Raw genomic sequence first — 17768 nt, 5'->3', positions numbered from 1 at the left:
TTTAACATTGTCACTATAGTTCTGTGAAAAGTCAAAATATATTATGAAAGAATGTTTTATAGTGACAAAATGTAAAAAAAGTAACATACCTCTTACCCATATAAAAAAGTTTATATTTATCTGTAAATTCCATTACTAGTCTTCATAACAGTCTGATCTTCTGACAGACGTTATTTTAAAGCAGCTTTACTGTAAAAAACAAATCTCCATCTTAAACGCAGTTAACACCAATCGGTTTAATATTATACAGTTATCGTCCTCAAGAAACAAACAAATCAAACTGAATTAGTTATTATTATTTCCGTGAATTAACCCTCCTTAACATCTGCTCAGGGGCGCCTCATTGTCTCCCGAGCTTGTTAAAGTCGAGGCGAGACTCGAAAGCGATAAGCTCTTAGAGAAGCTTTCGAAGCTCATACTGATATCCTTATCTTTGAGTATAAAATGTATCTTTACAATTATATTAATTGTTAATGCTAATGCTGGTCCTTTCGTTGTAACTAATTTAGTTAAGAATTATTTTAATATAAAATGTTCATTCATAATTATTTCGTTTCTTGTTATTCAGCTTAATATTGCTTCATTGTGTGTGTTTTCTTTTTTTACGAGCTTTTTTTAACTTGCAATGTATGTATATATGTATGTATGTATGTATGTATGTATGTGTGTATGTATGTATGTATGTACGTATGTATGTATGTATGTATGTATATAATTATGAGGACGAGATTTACTTGTTTATCAAGTTATTTCATTTACTTGTTAAGTAAATGAAATAACTTGATGTTTTGTAAGGAAATACGAGTACTGAAATCTCGGGACAAGCTTCTATATCATACTAGCTTTGAACCGCGGCTTCGTTTGCTTTGATTTTTTTTATTATTATTAAAAAGTATCCTATGTTACTTCTAATACCTCCAAGAATATGTGTACAAAGTTTTATGATGATCGGTTGAGTAGTTATCGCGTGAAAGCGTAACAAACAAACTTACATTCACATTTATAATATTAGTAGGGATAAATTATGTAATGACTTTATAACTAGATAGTAAAAGTTTTAAAGTAAAAAATTTATTTTTCGTTTTCGCACATTCAAATTGTTGTTGTTGCTTTTTGTATAAAAAGGTCTATTACTTTCAATTTCTTTAATATTAAAATGTCTATGACATTTTTTAGACACCAAACACCGTAATTAGGCTTATCCTACTTAGCTTAACATTTAATGTTTGTTTCATGTCAAGAAGTTTACAAATAAAAAAAGTTATGCCAATTATAAAATCACGTTGAACATGTAGATTCAGTGTTCCACGCGGACGAAGCCGCGGGCACAGCTAGTATTATATAAAAGCTTATCGCGAGATTTACTTTTGTAGATAAACAAGGAAATTAAATAACTTGATCGGCTTGATTAAACGATTAAAGATTTTAAATTAAGTAAATAAAAGTATTTCAATCTCGTGTTCGTTCAACACAAAGTACAAAATTACACAGACAAAAAATACAATTTAATTGAGGACACCCCACTTTCTTTTTTTGTTTTTTTTTTTAATTCGGTAAAATTATTTTCATCTTACAAATTTTATTGATCGATTTTTTTTTGCTTCGGCTTAAAATGTACTATTATTATTACGTGAAGCAAATTTTTTTTACAGCTAAAATGATGCTGCTCCAAGATTACCTTATTACGAAAATAAAAGCATGGAAACCGCAACCGCCAGAAGTTGAGAAGAGAAGCAGCCGTGACGTCACTCTGAACTTCTCAGCGGGCCCATTCAGCTTCCTTGACGACCAGTTGTTGTTTAAAGTGGAGAAGAAAGAAAAAATTCCTCCATGGGTCGTTGTTTACAGGTCTTGTTTTACTTCTTAAACATACCAAACATATCAAACATGTCGATCGTACGACGTTGATCACACGATTTAAGCCGTTTTTTTCTTCCGTTAAGATACAGCCTTATGTCATTCAGTGATTACGTAACACGACAACTCAGGTTAAGTAATTCTTAAAACGAGTCCAGTAGTTTCCGAGTCCATCATTATAGTAATTAAAATTTGTAAAATGAGGATTTAAAAGTGCGCTTGAAGTCAACTTGAATAAATTAATTTGTGATTTTAATGTGAACCAGTAATATGAATTACAAGACTGTCACTAAAATACCAGATCACTTGGCAATCTAAATACCCATAATAAATAAGCAAGTTCAACAACCCCCGTGTTTTGCTACTTCATGATAAGACTGCAACAGATTTATGGACAGCAACGCCCAATTGAGGCTTACTTGTTAAACACTCCTTCACGAGAGCTGCCCGACATATTAAGTACTAGCTCTATAGTATTTGTTAAATAGTAATTTTTAACTAATCCGTTCAATAAATAAATATCTTATAACATACACGGTCGTCTGTTACTAATGTAAGCAATTTAATGCTTAATAAGGAAACGTAACAGCCGACTAATAAGTATTGATGCATTTTAATTTTCGATAAACACAAAAATATATATAAATATATATATTACACCCCGCCACCCAGACTCGGGGCGGGAATCGAACGCACAACACCCGGTGTAGTAAGTAGTCACTACAAGCTGCGTCATCGGGCTAATCAAAATGTTAATGCTAACTTAGGGATAATAAAAACTATTTGAAATAAGTCTAAAAATAGTTTTTCCGCTAATACTATATCTCATTTTTTCCATATTTTTTAAGACTTCCTGTTGGATATCCATAATCAAAACCTTTTTAGTTCCTATATTTCATACTGCTTGGCGGTTTATTTCGAGCTAGAAAAACAAAATGTATCTAAACATAGAGTTACGCTTCAGCCTGTATTATCCCACTACTGGGCATAGGCCTCCTTCCCCATGTAGGAGAAGGATCAGAGCTTCATCCACCACGCTGCTCCAATGCTGGTTGACGGATATATTCCCTATGAATAACGATCGCTATTGGGTATTTATGATAACAACCGTGACTCCGAGGCACGGTGAAGAGACTCATTCGGACAGACATGCAAATTGGAAACAAATAATTGCACCAAACAAATATCCATCCCGAGCGGGAATCGAAGTAAACCGTCGGTAGTTATGCACCAACAAGCACCAGTACACCAGGGCGGTTGTTATAAATAATAAAACAATATACCTACTTATTACTATTTAAGCAAAAACGGCTCCACCCTCGTTCCCGATTCCTGAGCCTTTGGCAACTATTTACAATTAATTTAACCGTCCGAATTATGTTTGGCTTTCAGTGAATCGAGATTGCATTGTTATAACGTCAGGAGTTGAACGTAGGGTTGTAAAACATTTGTATTGTAACGTCAGTGAGATTAAATTAACCGTGTTACTGAAATACTACCTCCACGGCCTTTAACGATGAAGCAAATTAGTAAGCAACGAGGTGGGTAGTACTAATTTATTTTACAAACAAATAAAACTTCTGCACAGTAGGCCTGCATTGTGTCTTAGATATACAAAACATAACTATTTATGTGAGAAAGAGAGAATGAGAATGTGTGCTCGGACCTCTCTCTCTTGCGTTTGCCTCGCCCGATCACACCTTTCGTAACGCTCTCGTCACGCATTAATCAGCTTACGCACAAGTAAAGTATGCGTAAAGAAGTTTTACTTAAAAATATATATGTACCTATATTTATAACAGAATAAATCTTCAGCTGTCGGACCATGTCCTAGTTTTTCTAGGCAGTCTAAGGACAGCTGGCCTGAAGTGCCATTATCGTAAAACGCACGTCAATAAAACAAATTTTTACCTCGCTTGAGTCAAACAACAAATATCTTGAACATAACTAATTATCGTTACAGAACAACACTCACTACAACGCATTTTAACCAAGTTCAAAAAAGAAGGAGGTTATTCGACTGTATTTTTTTATTGTTTGCTACCTCATAAATTCTTACTAGATATGCCGATTTTGCGATTTCGTTGATTGATGCTTGTCATGTGGTTCCATTTAAATTTTATTAGGATCTGACGAGTGTTTTTTGATTTTTTGAGTAATCTCTAATAATTCATATTTACTTAATTATTTTTTCGTCTGTAACCTGTTGTATTATTGTTCGATATGATTGAAGTCTTTTTTTTTTTCGTTCGCGAGGAAACACAATTATTACTAACTAGCTGATCTCGCAAACGTAGTTTTGCCATATATGTTATTAACCCTCTTATCCCCCCCTTCCTTATAACTTAGCTGTATGAAAAATAGATGTTAGCCAATTCTCAGACCTACCTGATATGCGCACAAAATTTCATAAAAAAACAGTCCGGTCGTTTCGGAGGAGTATTGTTATTGTGACAGGAGAATTTTATATTTAAGATTTTTCACAAAATCCATACTTCTAGACCATATTTATCTATCCTATGTCACTTCTGAATAGTGTAGCCTTCTGTTAGTGAAAGAATTTTCGTGATCGGATCACTATTTGCGAAGAATTTTTGAGTGCTGTACGCACCTTTAATTTGGATGCACACTGTGTATGTTTTTGTTATTAGATGTAAGATTTTGCAATATGTTGTATGTTATGCTGTTGGCGTGTCAATAAAAATATGTTTTTGTTATTAGATGTAAGATTTTGCGATATGTTGTATATTATGCTGTTGTTGTGTCAATAAAAATGAATAAAAAATAAAAATAAAAGAATATCCCCTACAAACAAACGAAGTTAGAAACTTTACCTCTTTATAATATTAGCTTAGATAATTTTCAAAATGGTTACAATATATTTCAAAATATTTAATAATAAAATCATTTAAAAAATATATGCATATAACCGCAAAACATAAATTAAGCCAAAAGCAATCAACCTAAACTAATTGTAAATTTACCGAAATACGAGTTATAATAAACAAATTACTAAATGAAAATCGCTGTATTAATAACGACGTCACCGACAGCTGAGAATGACGAGACGATCGATGTACATTAATTAGTTGACTAATCTCGAACAATCACTGCATAACACATGACACTGCTTATCGTGTGCTGATGCGTACAACCTACGCTTCAGCCTGTAATATCCCACTACTGGGCATAGGCCTCCTTCCCCATGTAGGAGAAGGATCAGAGCTTAATCCATCACGCTGCTCCAATGCGGGTTGGCGGATATATTCCCTACTATGAGTAACGATCGCTATCAGGTGTATATGATAACAAACGGCACCGACAACTTCATGTGCTCTCCGAGGCAGGGTGGGGAGACCCACAAGGACTGCACAAACACCCAGACCACGGCAAACACTTGTATGGCCAATACAAATGACACACAGACATATAAGAAAATTTATATCATGGGAAAGATTGGCCTAATATATATTCTTAATCTTTATTATACCAATTATCCATATAGGATATCATTAGTTAATTAAATATAACTTTAAAATTTTTTGATGAAATGAAAAAAAAAACACAACTACTGGCGTCCGAGAACTCAATTTGTTATTAGACTCTGATATAGAGATTTACCGATGTCCAGTATGAGTTACACGTTTATTTACTTTTATACCGACTAAAGATCGTCAAGCATTCGTGGCATAGCTCTAAAATGCGAAAGACTCCTGCAGCCGAACTGGCTCCCCGCGTATCGACTCGTTGTTCCTGTGGGCCTAGCCAGTGAGGTCGAGATTGTGGCGCAGAGCTTAGGCAAATCTGCGTTTTCCTGAAGAGTGTCCTAGGCATCACAGTGTCTTTCTGACACTGTCTAAATCGTCTGCAATAGACGACGAGATGATGATGACCGGCTTAAGATCGAAAGAAAAATATTACACGAAAAAAATGTTATATATTTGTTTAGCTTCACTAGTGAAGAAAAAATAAGCAACCAAAAAAAAATTATTTTTAAAAAAAGATGATTATTTTTACCGTCAAAGGTTGTCTGTAAGAGACTATTTTGTGATAACTTGCCTTTACACTTTGTGAAGCTAGAATTTTCGATTTTTCTACAATGTAATTGTAATTTAAAATTATAATATTTAAAACTGAAAAGTTTTTTTTCATTGTTTTTTTTTTCATTCAAAAGCGCTAATCTCAGAAACCACTGGTTATAATCTATAATATATATAAAAGCGAAAGTTCACTCACTCATCACGAAATCTCCGAAACTATAACACCTACAAACTTGAAATTTGGCAGGTAGACTCCTTATAGGACGTAGACATCCGCTAAGAACGGATTTTACGAAACTCCACCCCTAAGGGGGTAAAACGGGGGTTGCAAGTTTGTATGAAAGTCCTATGTTTTAGAAGTAAGAGACTTGAAATTTAAAATGTATGCTCTATAGATAGTTAGAAGGTGTCCAAATAATGTATCTTTAGAAATCAACCCCCTTTTGGAGTTAAAACGGGGGATGGTAGGTTGACTCACTCATCACGAAATCTCCGAAACTATAACAGTTACAAACTTGAAATTTGTTAAGTAGGTTCTTTATAGGGCGTAGACATCCCCTGAGAACGTATTTTACGAAACTCGACTCCTAAAGGGATAAAACGGGGGTTGGAAGTTTGTATGAAAGTCCTATGTTTTTGAAGTAAGAGAGTTGAAATTTAAAATGTGTGCAAATAGATGGTGAGAAAGTGTCCAAAAATACATCGTAATCTATATATATATATAAGAGAGAAAGATTCACTCATCACGAGAACTCAAAAACCATGATGGATGGTCCATCCATCCAAGATGGACAAAGATGAAATTTGGCAGGGAGGTAGATTATAGTTAGTAAACATCCGCTAAGAACGGATTTTGCGATATTCCACCGCTAAGGGGGTTTAATTGGGATGATGATAGTTTGTATGAAACATATACAGCAGCTACAAGTTCGCCTGATAGGTTATTTATACTGCAGCCTGAAAATAAAACTAAAAATGTGGTGTATAGAGAGATTATATAAAAATAACTATTAAATTATACTAAATTGTGCCTTCGGATTTTCATGCGGTTTCCCACCAATGGTGAGAGGGCTTCAAGAGGAAGGTTTACGGAACGGCTAAGCCGATTTTGATACGAGTTTCACTGGAAGTTTGCCGGGAAAACGATTGCAACGCGGGCGAAGCCGCGGGCACAGCTAGTATAATAATAAAATATATTTTTTTATCCTAGCTCATTTACCGAGGAAGGCAATTGGTCTATTTTTTTCTTGAAATAACGCGAGTAAAATCGCAGGGCACAGCTAGTTGAACAATAAAGTCTCAAACAAATAAAATAATCCAATGTTTTGAATTTCGTTCACGTAATGCTCACATTGCTCTGGTTTTTGTAATTTTTGCAGTTATTCCGAACTAAGGAGCAAGGTTCCTTCATCTGTCAGCTCCACGCACGCCGCTGTCCTCGGCTCACAATGCCTGTTTTGAAAGCTTTCTGAATGTCACGTTTTGAAAAATGAAATTATTTGCGTTGGATTTTAGATTTAATATCTGATGATAATAAATACGCTATTTTTAGCTTTGTTAAGATAGCCCTGTTTTGTATTTTTTCATAACAGAAATATTAAAAATTTTAAGAAACTCTCGCGTACTTCTTCTTCGGTTTTATTATTGTTGCACTAAAAATATTTTTATGATAGATAATATGTCATTGTGATCTTCGATAAGCTTGAGATACTTCCTCAGACGATGGTCAGGGTCTGGAGCAGCCCAACTGGAGAAGTACCTTGACCTTACAGAAGATCACAGCTAAATAGTAATTTCAAGCAGTGTTGTATTCTTATGGTGAGTAAGGAGACCAGAGCTCCTGGGTCGGGTAGGGTCGGCAACGCGCTTGCGATAATTCTGGTGTTAAAACCTACGGTAATCGCTTACTATCAGACGGACCGTACGATTGTTTGCTGACCCAGTTGTATAACACCTTACCGAATATTTTACTTTCATGAGGCATAAATACTGTTTTGTTCAAATACGTTTCGTTTTATTGTAAATTAAATTATGGAAAATTAAAAAATTGCGAAAGTTAATATTTGAGATTTCGATCCTAACCTTCTCGCTTCAAACAAAAAAAAAATTAACTCAAAACTAAGAGGATTTCCTAAACTAATTTAAATATATGAGATAATTATTTTTATTATATCCTAAAAATTATAAATAGTACTCGTGCCGCACTCGGTGTATTCACAGAACGAACACTATTAAGGAACACGCTAGATAGAACCTTTAATAAGGATGTATAAAGTAAAATTTAATTATGGAAACACATTGTGGCAATAATCCGAGGAATGCATTTAATGTTTAATTTCAGCACTTATCTAGCATAATAGTAAAATTAAAGCGTGCTTACGGAAGTGGAAATGCAAAGAGGTGAAACAGTGCGCTGCAAAATGAGTATTAATTCGATACATCCAAGACTACTAGCAACTTCTCTGGTGTAGTGGTACGTATAGGCGCCTAAAACACCGACGGTTTGTGGGTTCGATTCCCGCTTGGAACGGATATTTGTATGTGCACGAATATTGTTTTTTGGTATGAAAGTCTGTCTCCTCAGCGTGCCTCGAAGAGCACATAAAGCCGTCAGTTCCAGTTGTGATTCTAAAATCTTGTACTAGAAACTTAATACACAGGCTTCTTCAAAATAATTGTGTTGTTTTTCAAACAAAAATACTGACAAATTTGAATCGACAAACAATACAATTAGACCATCATCATCGTCATCATCATCACCAACAGTCAAAGTCAATTATATTTGAATTGTATTCGGGACCACTTATAAACTGCTTCTTATCTCTCTAAATAGAATCACATGACAAGCTTTCGGATATAAAAAGCATGACAAGCTTTCGGATATAAAAAGAATTATCAAAAGCCTAGTAAAAAGTTTTTAGATAGCATACAAAAAAATAAAATCAAATTAAGAACCTCTTCCTTGTCGTGAAGTTGGCTAATAGTATCTCAGTACCAAAAGCAGTACCACAATACCAATTACCATTCATCTCGTTACACACTGTGTGCTCAATAAACACGCAGTCTGTAGAACTGTCTGGAAATGGGCAAAGGAAACGTTCCTGCCAACGTGTAAAGCAATATTATTGAATTAACTGGCTACCCAACACATGCTGTTCCTTCTTACAAAAAAAAAATAATATTGTTAATATCTCAGGTTCTAAGTGATGAATTAAAATGAAACACCCGCTATTAAGCTAGATCTTCAGCAATACAACTGCGAAAACCGCATGGAATATACCATTATTATTCATAGATATTATTATGCATAGATAGACAAAAATTAAATTAAACATATTTGGTCTACTGTCCCAATAAAGAACCTTCATACATATTTGTCTCAAATGTCTCCTATGTACAGACATAAACCAATTACTATGGGTATAGAGATTTTTAAAGAACAGCTGCTTGGGTTTGATTGTTGCGATTTTTTTTAATATTATTTATTACTATAAAGGTTTGGTTAATTTTAAAAGGCATACATTTGATTCAAATGAAAGTATATTAATATTTTTAACATAAGAAAGGCTCTCTCTCTGTATATCTTAATACTCCGCTTTATTACTGTGAATTAAAAATAGCTGGCTTATTGGACAAAAATTATATAATGTGTTTCAAAACTGGCGCCCAACCTTTTATTGAAGAATTTAGATATCCAGATGCGGCACATTTCATCACACGCTGATTAAATTTAAGTTGACTTCAATCTAAATAACAACAAATAAACTAAAAAATATTTTTAAGTTCTTATTTATTTTTACTGTACTTATTGAATATTTTTTATGTTCCATTAAAGACAAATCATAAATTAAATTATATTTTTATGTTCAAGGCTTACCTCAAAGGTTAAACTTGAAGGACATTGTATTGTAAATAATATTTTCTTTACAGCGGCGGAAAGTCCGCAAAAACAATCGCCAACCTCGCGCCGAGTCATCCGCACAGATTCCGATTTAAAATCATAATCAAATCAACGGCCCTAAGAGATTTAACCGAGAGAGCTGTCAAACATTACGGGGACAAAGAGAAGGTTTACGAAGCTCTCAAAGAAATTATTGAATCAGATCGCGAACAAAGTAAAGAAAATAACTCAAGTGGAGTCGATAACAGAGTCGAAGCCGTTCCTTCACAGACAATGGACTGTGAAAAACAGCCATTGTCTCACCAAATCTTTGAAGGGAATTTGATCGAGAAAAGGTAACAGCTTCTCGATAATGACTTTGAGAACCAGATATTTGTTCATTGTAGCGTTATTTCAATAACTGTGATCGATCCTGATGTAATTGGATCGTTGGAAGTAATAAATCACGATGGTCCATTAGTCTCCGATCGGGCGGAGTGGAGGTCAAGGTCGAATGAAAACATTGATATTATGGCCATTCGCGAAAATAAAATCGTTAACACCGCGAAATATGTAACCTAACATGAGTACAAACTTTATTTATTTCTTTTTATTTTACAATGTTGTGCATATTACAATGAACTGATTACGAAGCATTACGACATAAATCATGCAAATGCCTAAAATGTATATAAAGATATATTCGTATGTCATTTAATAGTTCTTTGAATATCGTCGAGCTGAAGACGAGTTTCTTGCTAACTTTTTCAATATGATAAATTCAAATTTGTATATTCACGATGAACTGCCGTGAATGGTAAATCAAAAAATCAACTGTACTTGTAAAAGTTTCTTAAAGAAAATTATGTACTTTGCAAATTTTTATAATATGAAATTATTTTACGGTCAAGTTGACTTCAAGAAGTCCTTGGAAAAATAACTCTTTAAAACTTTCTTCCATTTCGAATTGAAAATATTTAATTTAAATGATGCATTGTAAATTTATGTAATTTTTTTGTATTAATTTATTATTGTGTTAGATTATGAAAGTTTTTTGTTTAAATTAATAATTCGTTATTTACTTCTTAAAAATTGTACCCAGCGATCAGCTGTTTAATCAAGTTCATAAGTAGGAATAAACGACATCTTCTTTAATATTAATTAATCACAAGCTGCAACTTCGAATATTGCCTTAGTCGCCAAATAAGGAAAAACACCACGATTTTTTCAACTGTGAAAGAAATCATTCTACAGCGCGTCCGGGATGTAATATACATAAAAATGCAGTCGAATTGAGAGCCTCCTCCTTTTTAAAATCAGTGAATAAAAAATATAACTATTAAACTACTTTGGTAAAAAAAAAATTTGGTAAGGTCAGTAAACTTTCGGTGGGTCTCAAGCGGAAAAAACCACGCAATGCCATTGTTGATAGGCATAATATTTACTTTTTAACCGACTTCTAAAAAAGGAGGAGGTTCTCAATTCGACTGTATTTTTTTTATGTATGTTACATCAGAACTTTTGACCGTGTGGACCGATTTCGACAATTTTTTTTTTAATCGAAAGGTGGTATGTGCCAATTGGTCTCATTTAAATTTATTTCAGATCTAACAACTACTTTTCGAGTTATATCTAAAAATGCGTTTTTACTTGACGCTTTTTTCGTCGACCTACGTTGTATTATACCGCATAACTTTCTACTGAATGTACCGATTTTGATAATTCTTTTTTTGTTGGAAAGGAGATATCCCGAATTTAGTACCATGATAAGGAAACCAGGATCTGATGATGAGATTCCAGAGAAATCGAGGGAAGCTGTTGAAAATCCGCAATAACTTTTTACTGGGTATACCGATTTTGATAATTATTTTTTTGTTGGAAAGGGAATATCCCTAGTTTGGTACCATGATAAGGAAACCAGGATCTGATGATGGAATCCCAGAGAAATCGAGGGAAACTCTCGAAAATTCGCAATAACTTTTTACTGGGTGTACCGATTTTGATAATTTTTAATTTAATCAAAAGCTGATATTTATCATGTGGTTACATATAAATTTTATCGAAATCTAATAACTACTTTTTGAGTAATCTTTGATAACGCGTAGTTACTTGACTATTTTTTCGTCGATCTACATTGTATTACTCGTCGATGTAATTGAAGTCGGTTTTTTTTTCGTTTGCGAGCAAACACAATTATTTTAAATGCTATAATATTATTTTAACTATCAATTTAATGTTAATGTTCTGTTAATGGTGATTGGTATAGTTTACTGCCGCTGACAAAAAATTACAAATGTATATTTTTTATTCGAACAGTGGTCGGTCAAATCATCGCCAGTGGTTGGAGTCGCAGTGGTCAGAAGACACGTGGACCAGCACCGACTCGGACGGTACATCCATCGTGTGCTTCTGTATGGCCGTGCAATGTGGATATCTTAAACAGGCTGGTTTTATTACCTTACTATCGTTGACTATTATGAAATGGCGAGACTTACGGCGTGCACATTAAAAAATGTTGTAAAATTCATTGAAGTAGAGCATGGCAGGAAATATCGTGTTCAATATTTGGAGCAGCCCTTCTGGGGAAATTCCTCAACCTTACTGAATATCATCATCATCATCCCCCTGCCCTTATCCCACTTATGTAGGGTCAGCACAATATGTTTTTCTCTTCCATTCCTCTCTATTATTCGTCACTTTAGCGCTTACTCCTCTCTTTCTCATATCCCCACTCACACAATCCATCCATCGCTATTTTGGTCTACCGATTGCTCTTCGTCCTTCGACATTCAACTTAATAATAAAAAATTATGTGGTGTCATGGGACACCAGGTAGGAACGAAGTTCCTTCCGATAGTATAGAAGCAACACAATTTGAAAAAAAAAATGTTGAATTCTTTATATATTTTCTAGTTCTTGATTATTTTTTTAATTTAGTTTTTGTTTAATTTTGTTCGTTGTTGTTGAAAATTTCGATCTAGCGGGTACATCGTTCCATAGCTTAATTGGCTAGAGCGCCGGCACGATCAGTTGGAGACGCGGGTTCGAACCCCGCTGGAGCGGTCAATTTTTGATATGATATTCAAAAATGTTTAGAATTCCTAATGTGTGGGTAACACAAAAATAAAATCGAACATATTAAAAATAGCATGGTGTCGTCTCCTGTCAAAGATTTTCATTGTAATATGAAACTTTAAATAGTTACGGGTTTCTGTTAAGAGCTCACCATAGACGGCGCCACGGTTCGCTTAAACCGAATATAAAAATTATCATATCAAAAATTTCGATCTAGCGGGTACATCGTTCCATAGATTAATTGGCTAGAGCACCGACACGGTCAGTCGGAGACGCGGGTTCGAACCCCGCTGGAGCGGTCAATTTTTGATATGATATTCAAAACCATTTTTTTCAGTTTGGTCGCCCAGTCTGCCGTAAGGAACTTCGTTCCAATTATTATTTTTCTCACAAACACTATTTTGGATAAGAAACAATTTTGTATATCTACCGCCTTGGTAAGTTTTAGCACACATTTTCTTGGTTATCTCCGCATGAATCACAACTTGTAAGCATGTTTTGTTACTACGCCGCACACACTAGCTTGCCGAGAAGTAATCAAAAGTGTAATTGAGTTAATTATATCCAGGTGCAACAGATGCTGGAAGAGCGGCCGGCACTTGTCTCAATCATCAACGGTCACAACGGGTACACGCCGCTCGCCACCGCAACGAGAAAAGGTGGGCTTCCTTCTAATTACTTACATAAGTTTGTAATGTCATAAGTTAAATTATGTACGTTATATGCTAAAATATGTTTTGTGTTAAGAAAATAATGGTTATAAATAATTTCTTTAATATTGAGACACAAAAAGTTATGTAACAAAGGAGTGAGATAAAGTCACTGCATTCACTGTAGTTCTTTTTTTTTTGCTTAAAATACAATTGACTAAACATTGAATTTATGACATCCTTAATTTATTTCAATTTATTTGAGGTTAGGTTTTAAAAGTGAACTAACAATGATCAATTGAATTATCAGTAAATTCAAGCTAAAATGCTAGCTTAATTTTAGCCTAAGTCCTTATTGGTAATTAAAGACATAAATAAAATAAGTGTAAGAGATGTGTAAATATGAATTTGACAAAAATATATTTAATTTTCCAAAGCGATGCAGCTAAATCCTTAAAAGTAAAAGCACTGAAGCGAAATATGCAGTAATTATTTCTAAAAAGGACTTAATTTTGGTTTGTAAATAATTGAAGACCGATCAAACTTTCAATCATAGACATAATTTTTACTATGCGGATGATAAAATTGTCTGAATCTGAATTTTCGTAGGTTTAAAAATCCAAAACTATACACTACATTCAAAACTAGAGTCAGACCGACACATACTGTACAGGACTGAAATGTAGAATCCTTGACACACGTTTCAGTACACATATGTTCACAATTACTTTGGTCAAGTAAAGCGCTCTATGAAACAATTTCGCTGAGTAACGAGACGATAAAATATAGTTAACTGTGCAGTAGTTGTGTTACTTGGAGAATGGATTTAAGTTTTTGCTTCGTCAAGATCATTAATCACTACAGCTAAAAGCTAAAGATAGAGAAAAAGAGGAAGAAGAACTAGAACGACCTGCAATGACATTTAAGCCAAAAATAGGGTTGTAGAGTAATGCCTTCTTTGCATTAATTACGCTCTTCAATACAATTTACAAAACGCTAAATTAAAGGTTTTCTTTTTAGTTAAATTTTACGTTTTTTTAAAGTTTTTTTAAATAGCCTATTTAGTACAACATATATATTTTACAGTGACAGACAGTAATCCACTTTAATACATTATAATTTCCTATAGTCTAGCACACCATATGACATAGCATCACAAAATTCATGACTTTCAATTGAGGTAGGGTACAGCAGGAAATATCCTGCTCAAAATGTGGAGCAACCCGACTGGAGCAGTACTTCGACCACGAATAATATCATAGCTACATAATATTGCTTTCAAGTAGCGTTATGTTCCTGTGGTGATTGAGGTGACCAGAGCTCCTGGGGGGATTAGGGTCGGCAATGCGCTTGCGATGCTTCTGGAATTGCAGGAGTCTATAGGCTACGATAATCGCTTATCATCATGTAAGCCGTACATTTGTTAACCTAGATATGTAAAAAAAGACTAGGCATTACCTAGTTGAAATTCGTTACTTATACGTCGTTTTGTTGTAATAGGTGACTTAAATATGGTGCGATTCTTACTGTCGTCCAACGCGGACATCGAACAGCCATCCTCGACGGGACAAACCCCGCTGCACCTTGCCGTGCTCTCCGGACATACAGCTGTTGCAGATCTACTGTTGGAGAGAGGAGCCAACTTCCAGGTCTTTATTTTTCATAATTTAAATCGAGATGTACCGCCACGGCCATTTTGAGACTCTTGTTACTTTGTTACACGATGTAGACGTTATGGCCATAGAGGACTCTCTACTTTTTTTCTTATTTACTAGCTTAAATGTAATTTAGGTAATAAATACTATCTATCTAAAAACTAGATTTCGTTTACGTGAAATCTCATACAGGTAATTTCACTATATTTTTCAATGTATAAGTTTATGAATTCACAAATAAGAACAGTTATTTTTATGACATTTTAACACACAGGAGGTGAACAGCAGGATTTCATTTCAAGATGTTTATGTTAAATATAATAATAATATTTTTATGGTTAGTAAGAAAGCCGCTTGAAATTTGATACGAAAATATTTAAACATAGATGATTAAATGTTATATAATATTACTGGATGTGAAAAATATGAATTTAATACACAGTCAACTGACATCGCAAGATTGTAGAAAAGTCTGAACTGTAAACTTAAGTTAAATACCTAAATCGTGTGATCTTCCCACAAAATATTCAAGACATAAAGGAGGATATTAAACATCACGCAACAATTTATAAATGCAAAATGTGATCGTAAATCTTAACCAATCTGGCACACTTGATGCCTTCGCAGCCTTAAGCAGTTGAAGTTGGACAACTTTACCCTCGAGTAAATAAAATAAGAAACATGGTATTAGTTTGTCATTTTTGATTTCTTTTCGCCCCGAGATTGTTATTGGTAATGTAATAAAAAGGCGATCACGCCTCTGTAATACCGGTCTTGGAATGGAATATATTTTTTTATCACCCTTGTGTTGAAATAACTAGACATTGTTATTTCTTTATAAATATCAATAAGTTCTCTTAATTCGCGAAAATAACAAATTTTTTTGCTGAAATCTAGAGCAGCTTATCTTCTAGATAAAGGTCCTCAGTTGGTAGCAGCTGGCACCTATTTTTTTTATAATAAATATACTTTGAAATTATATACAAATATTATGATCAGACTCGGGCGGGAATCAAACCCATAACACCCGGAGCAGAAAGCAGAACTATTACAAACTACGCCAACGGGCTAAAAAGCTTATATTACTTCAAGATTTAAAATTAAATAACGTATTAAAATAGATAGTGATGAAATTTAACAGGAAATAGAACAAGCTTTAAAAACTTCAATATTATATATTTTTAAATTTGTAACTAGAGCAGGCTCGTGACCTCAACCAACTCCGCGTGGAGCACTACGCTGTCGACTCGTGCCGGCTTGAAGTGGTCAAATATGTTTTTGGGAAAGGCGGTGATGTCAGTGTGAGGGACAGCAACTCGTGGACTCCTCTCATGCGAGCAGGTAATTTGAGCCATATTTATATTCTTAACCTCTTTTGTAAAATAATTATATATTCGCAGTAGACCAGCTGATGTAGCAAACATTTTCCTAACTTGTAGGCTATAAAACGCATAAAGCTTTCCAACTTTCCATATTACTGAGCAGCCCCTCAGGAGAGAGTGACTTAACGTTACAAAAAATTACAGTCAAATAACACTGCCCTTAACTTCTCGAGTGTCGAGTGAGTTGTGGTCTTTTAGTGAGTAAGTTAGTGAGTGAGTGAGTCGAGTGAGTTGTGGTCTTTTAGTGAGTAAGTTAGCGGTATGGTAAACCAGAAACATCGGAAATGCGCTGCCAGCCCTGCCACCTACCCTTGAAAGGAGCTCTGGCTACTAGTAGATACTTTACCAGTTCCTGGTGTCAGTGTGCCGAGAAATTGTATATGCTTGTTACTTGTATTTGATAGTGTGTCAAGGCGCTAAAACAGATATCATAGAGGAGTTGGTCCGCCGCGGTAGTGATGTGGATGCAACTGACCGCGCGGGGCTGAGCTTGGCAGCCGCCGCGCGACTGTTGAAGGACAGACAGTGAGTTCTGCACCTCTATGTATCGTTTTAAAGATCTTTTCTTATTTTATATATATCTTACTTTTGGAAGTTTCAAAATAATAATCGTGATAAGTGCAGATCGATAATACAAAAGTGTTCAGTTATCGTGAAAGTTTAGAAATTCACATATTTCTTGGGTTTTGATCTGTGTAGACCCTTGTCTATATTGAAACCTACATATAGTATACACGGTTGAACAGATTTTTCTCTGAAGATTCTCAGAAAAAAAATCTTTTTTATTTATTTATTTCTATTCGCAAATATTTCATAGTAATAGTCATTGAAGTTTCCAGAAAAAAAAAACGCTAAATACATACAACCGTTTTTTGAAATTCCGGAATTTATTTTATAGTATTTAGTTATTATATTATTATTTTTAATCGATATTTATTTGTTCTTCTACTTCTAGTTTCTACCTTAAAGCGCTGCGCGCTGTAATTTAAAGTTTAATTGAATGTAGCCTGCACATGTTTCCAATGAAAATATACCGGTGGTCCCTAAATAAATATTATGAATTGATAACCTGATTGTTTCCACTCAGCGGTCGTCGAAGGGAGTCAGTTCTCCGGCTCGTTGACTCTCAGTTCCACCGCGAGAAGATCGTCGCCAACTTCACGCGTCTCACCAAGAAGATATCGAGCGTTCACACCTTGCTTAGTATTAAGTAATGTTTCATTTTTTAT

The 17768-nt window shown here is 34.4% G+C and overlaps 1 protein-coding gene across 1 annotated transcript; it reads left to right on the top strand.

Annotated features, from left to right (window-relative positions):
* Nucleotides 1-1660: 1660 nt before the first annotated feature.
* On the top strand, nucleotides 1661-17753 carry LOC123665045 (DNA-binding protein RFXANK). Its single transcript, XM_045599398.1, has 8 exons — nucleotides 1661-1848; nucleotides 9828-10133; nucleotides 12094-12220; nucleotides 13421-13511; nucleotides 15003-15151; nucleotides 16360-16498; nucleotides 16944-17064; nucleotides 17627-17753. The coding sequence occupies exons 1-8, from the start codon at nucleotides 1661-1663 to the stop codon at nucleotides 17751-17753; spliced, it is 1248 nt and encodes a 415-aa protein (XP_045455354.1).
* The last annotated feature ends 15 nt before the right edge of the window (nucleotides 17754-17768 follow it).

Source organism: Melitaea cinxia, chromosome 23 (assembly GCF_905220565.1).
Source record: "Melitaea cinxia chromosome 23, ilMelCinx1.1, whole genome shotgun sequence".
NCBI classification, from domain to species: Eukaryota; Metazoa; Arthropoda; class Insecta; order Lepidoptera; family Nymphalidae; genus Melitaea; species Melitaea cinxia.
The sequence above is the reverse complement of the archived record's forward strand: the minus strand, read 5'-3'. Positions and strand labels throughout refer to the sequence as shown.

What these genes read in the sequence shown, in the direction of transcription:
- LOC123665045 (XM_045599398.1), top strand. Translation starts at nt 1,661, where the DNA reads ATGCTGCTCCAAGATTACCTTATTACGAAAATAAAAGCATGGAAACCG. An exon ending in AATGTGGATATCTTAAACAG is followed by an intron (nt 12,221 to 13,420) that starts GCTGGTTTTATT and finishes AATTATATCCAG; the next exon opens with GTGCAACAGATGCTGGAAGA. An exon ending in CGACTGTTGAAGGACAGACA is followed by an intron (nt 17,065 to 17,626) that starts GTGAGTTCTGCA and finishes GTTTCCACTCAG; the next exon opens with CGGTCGTCGAAGGGAGTCAG.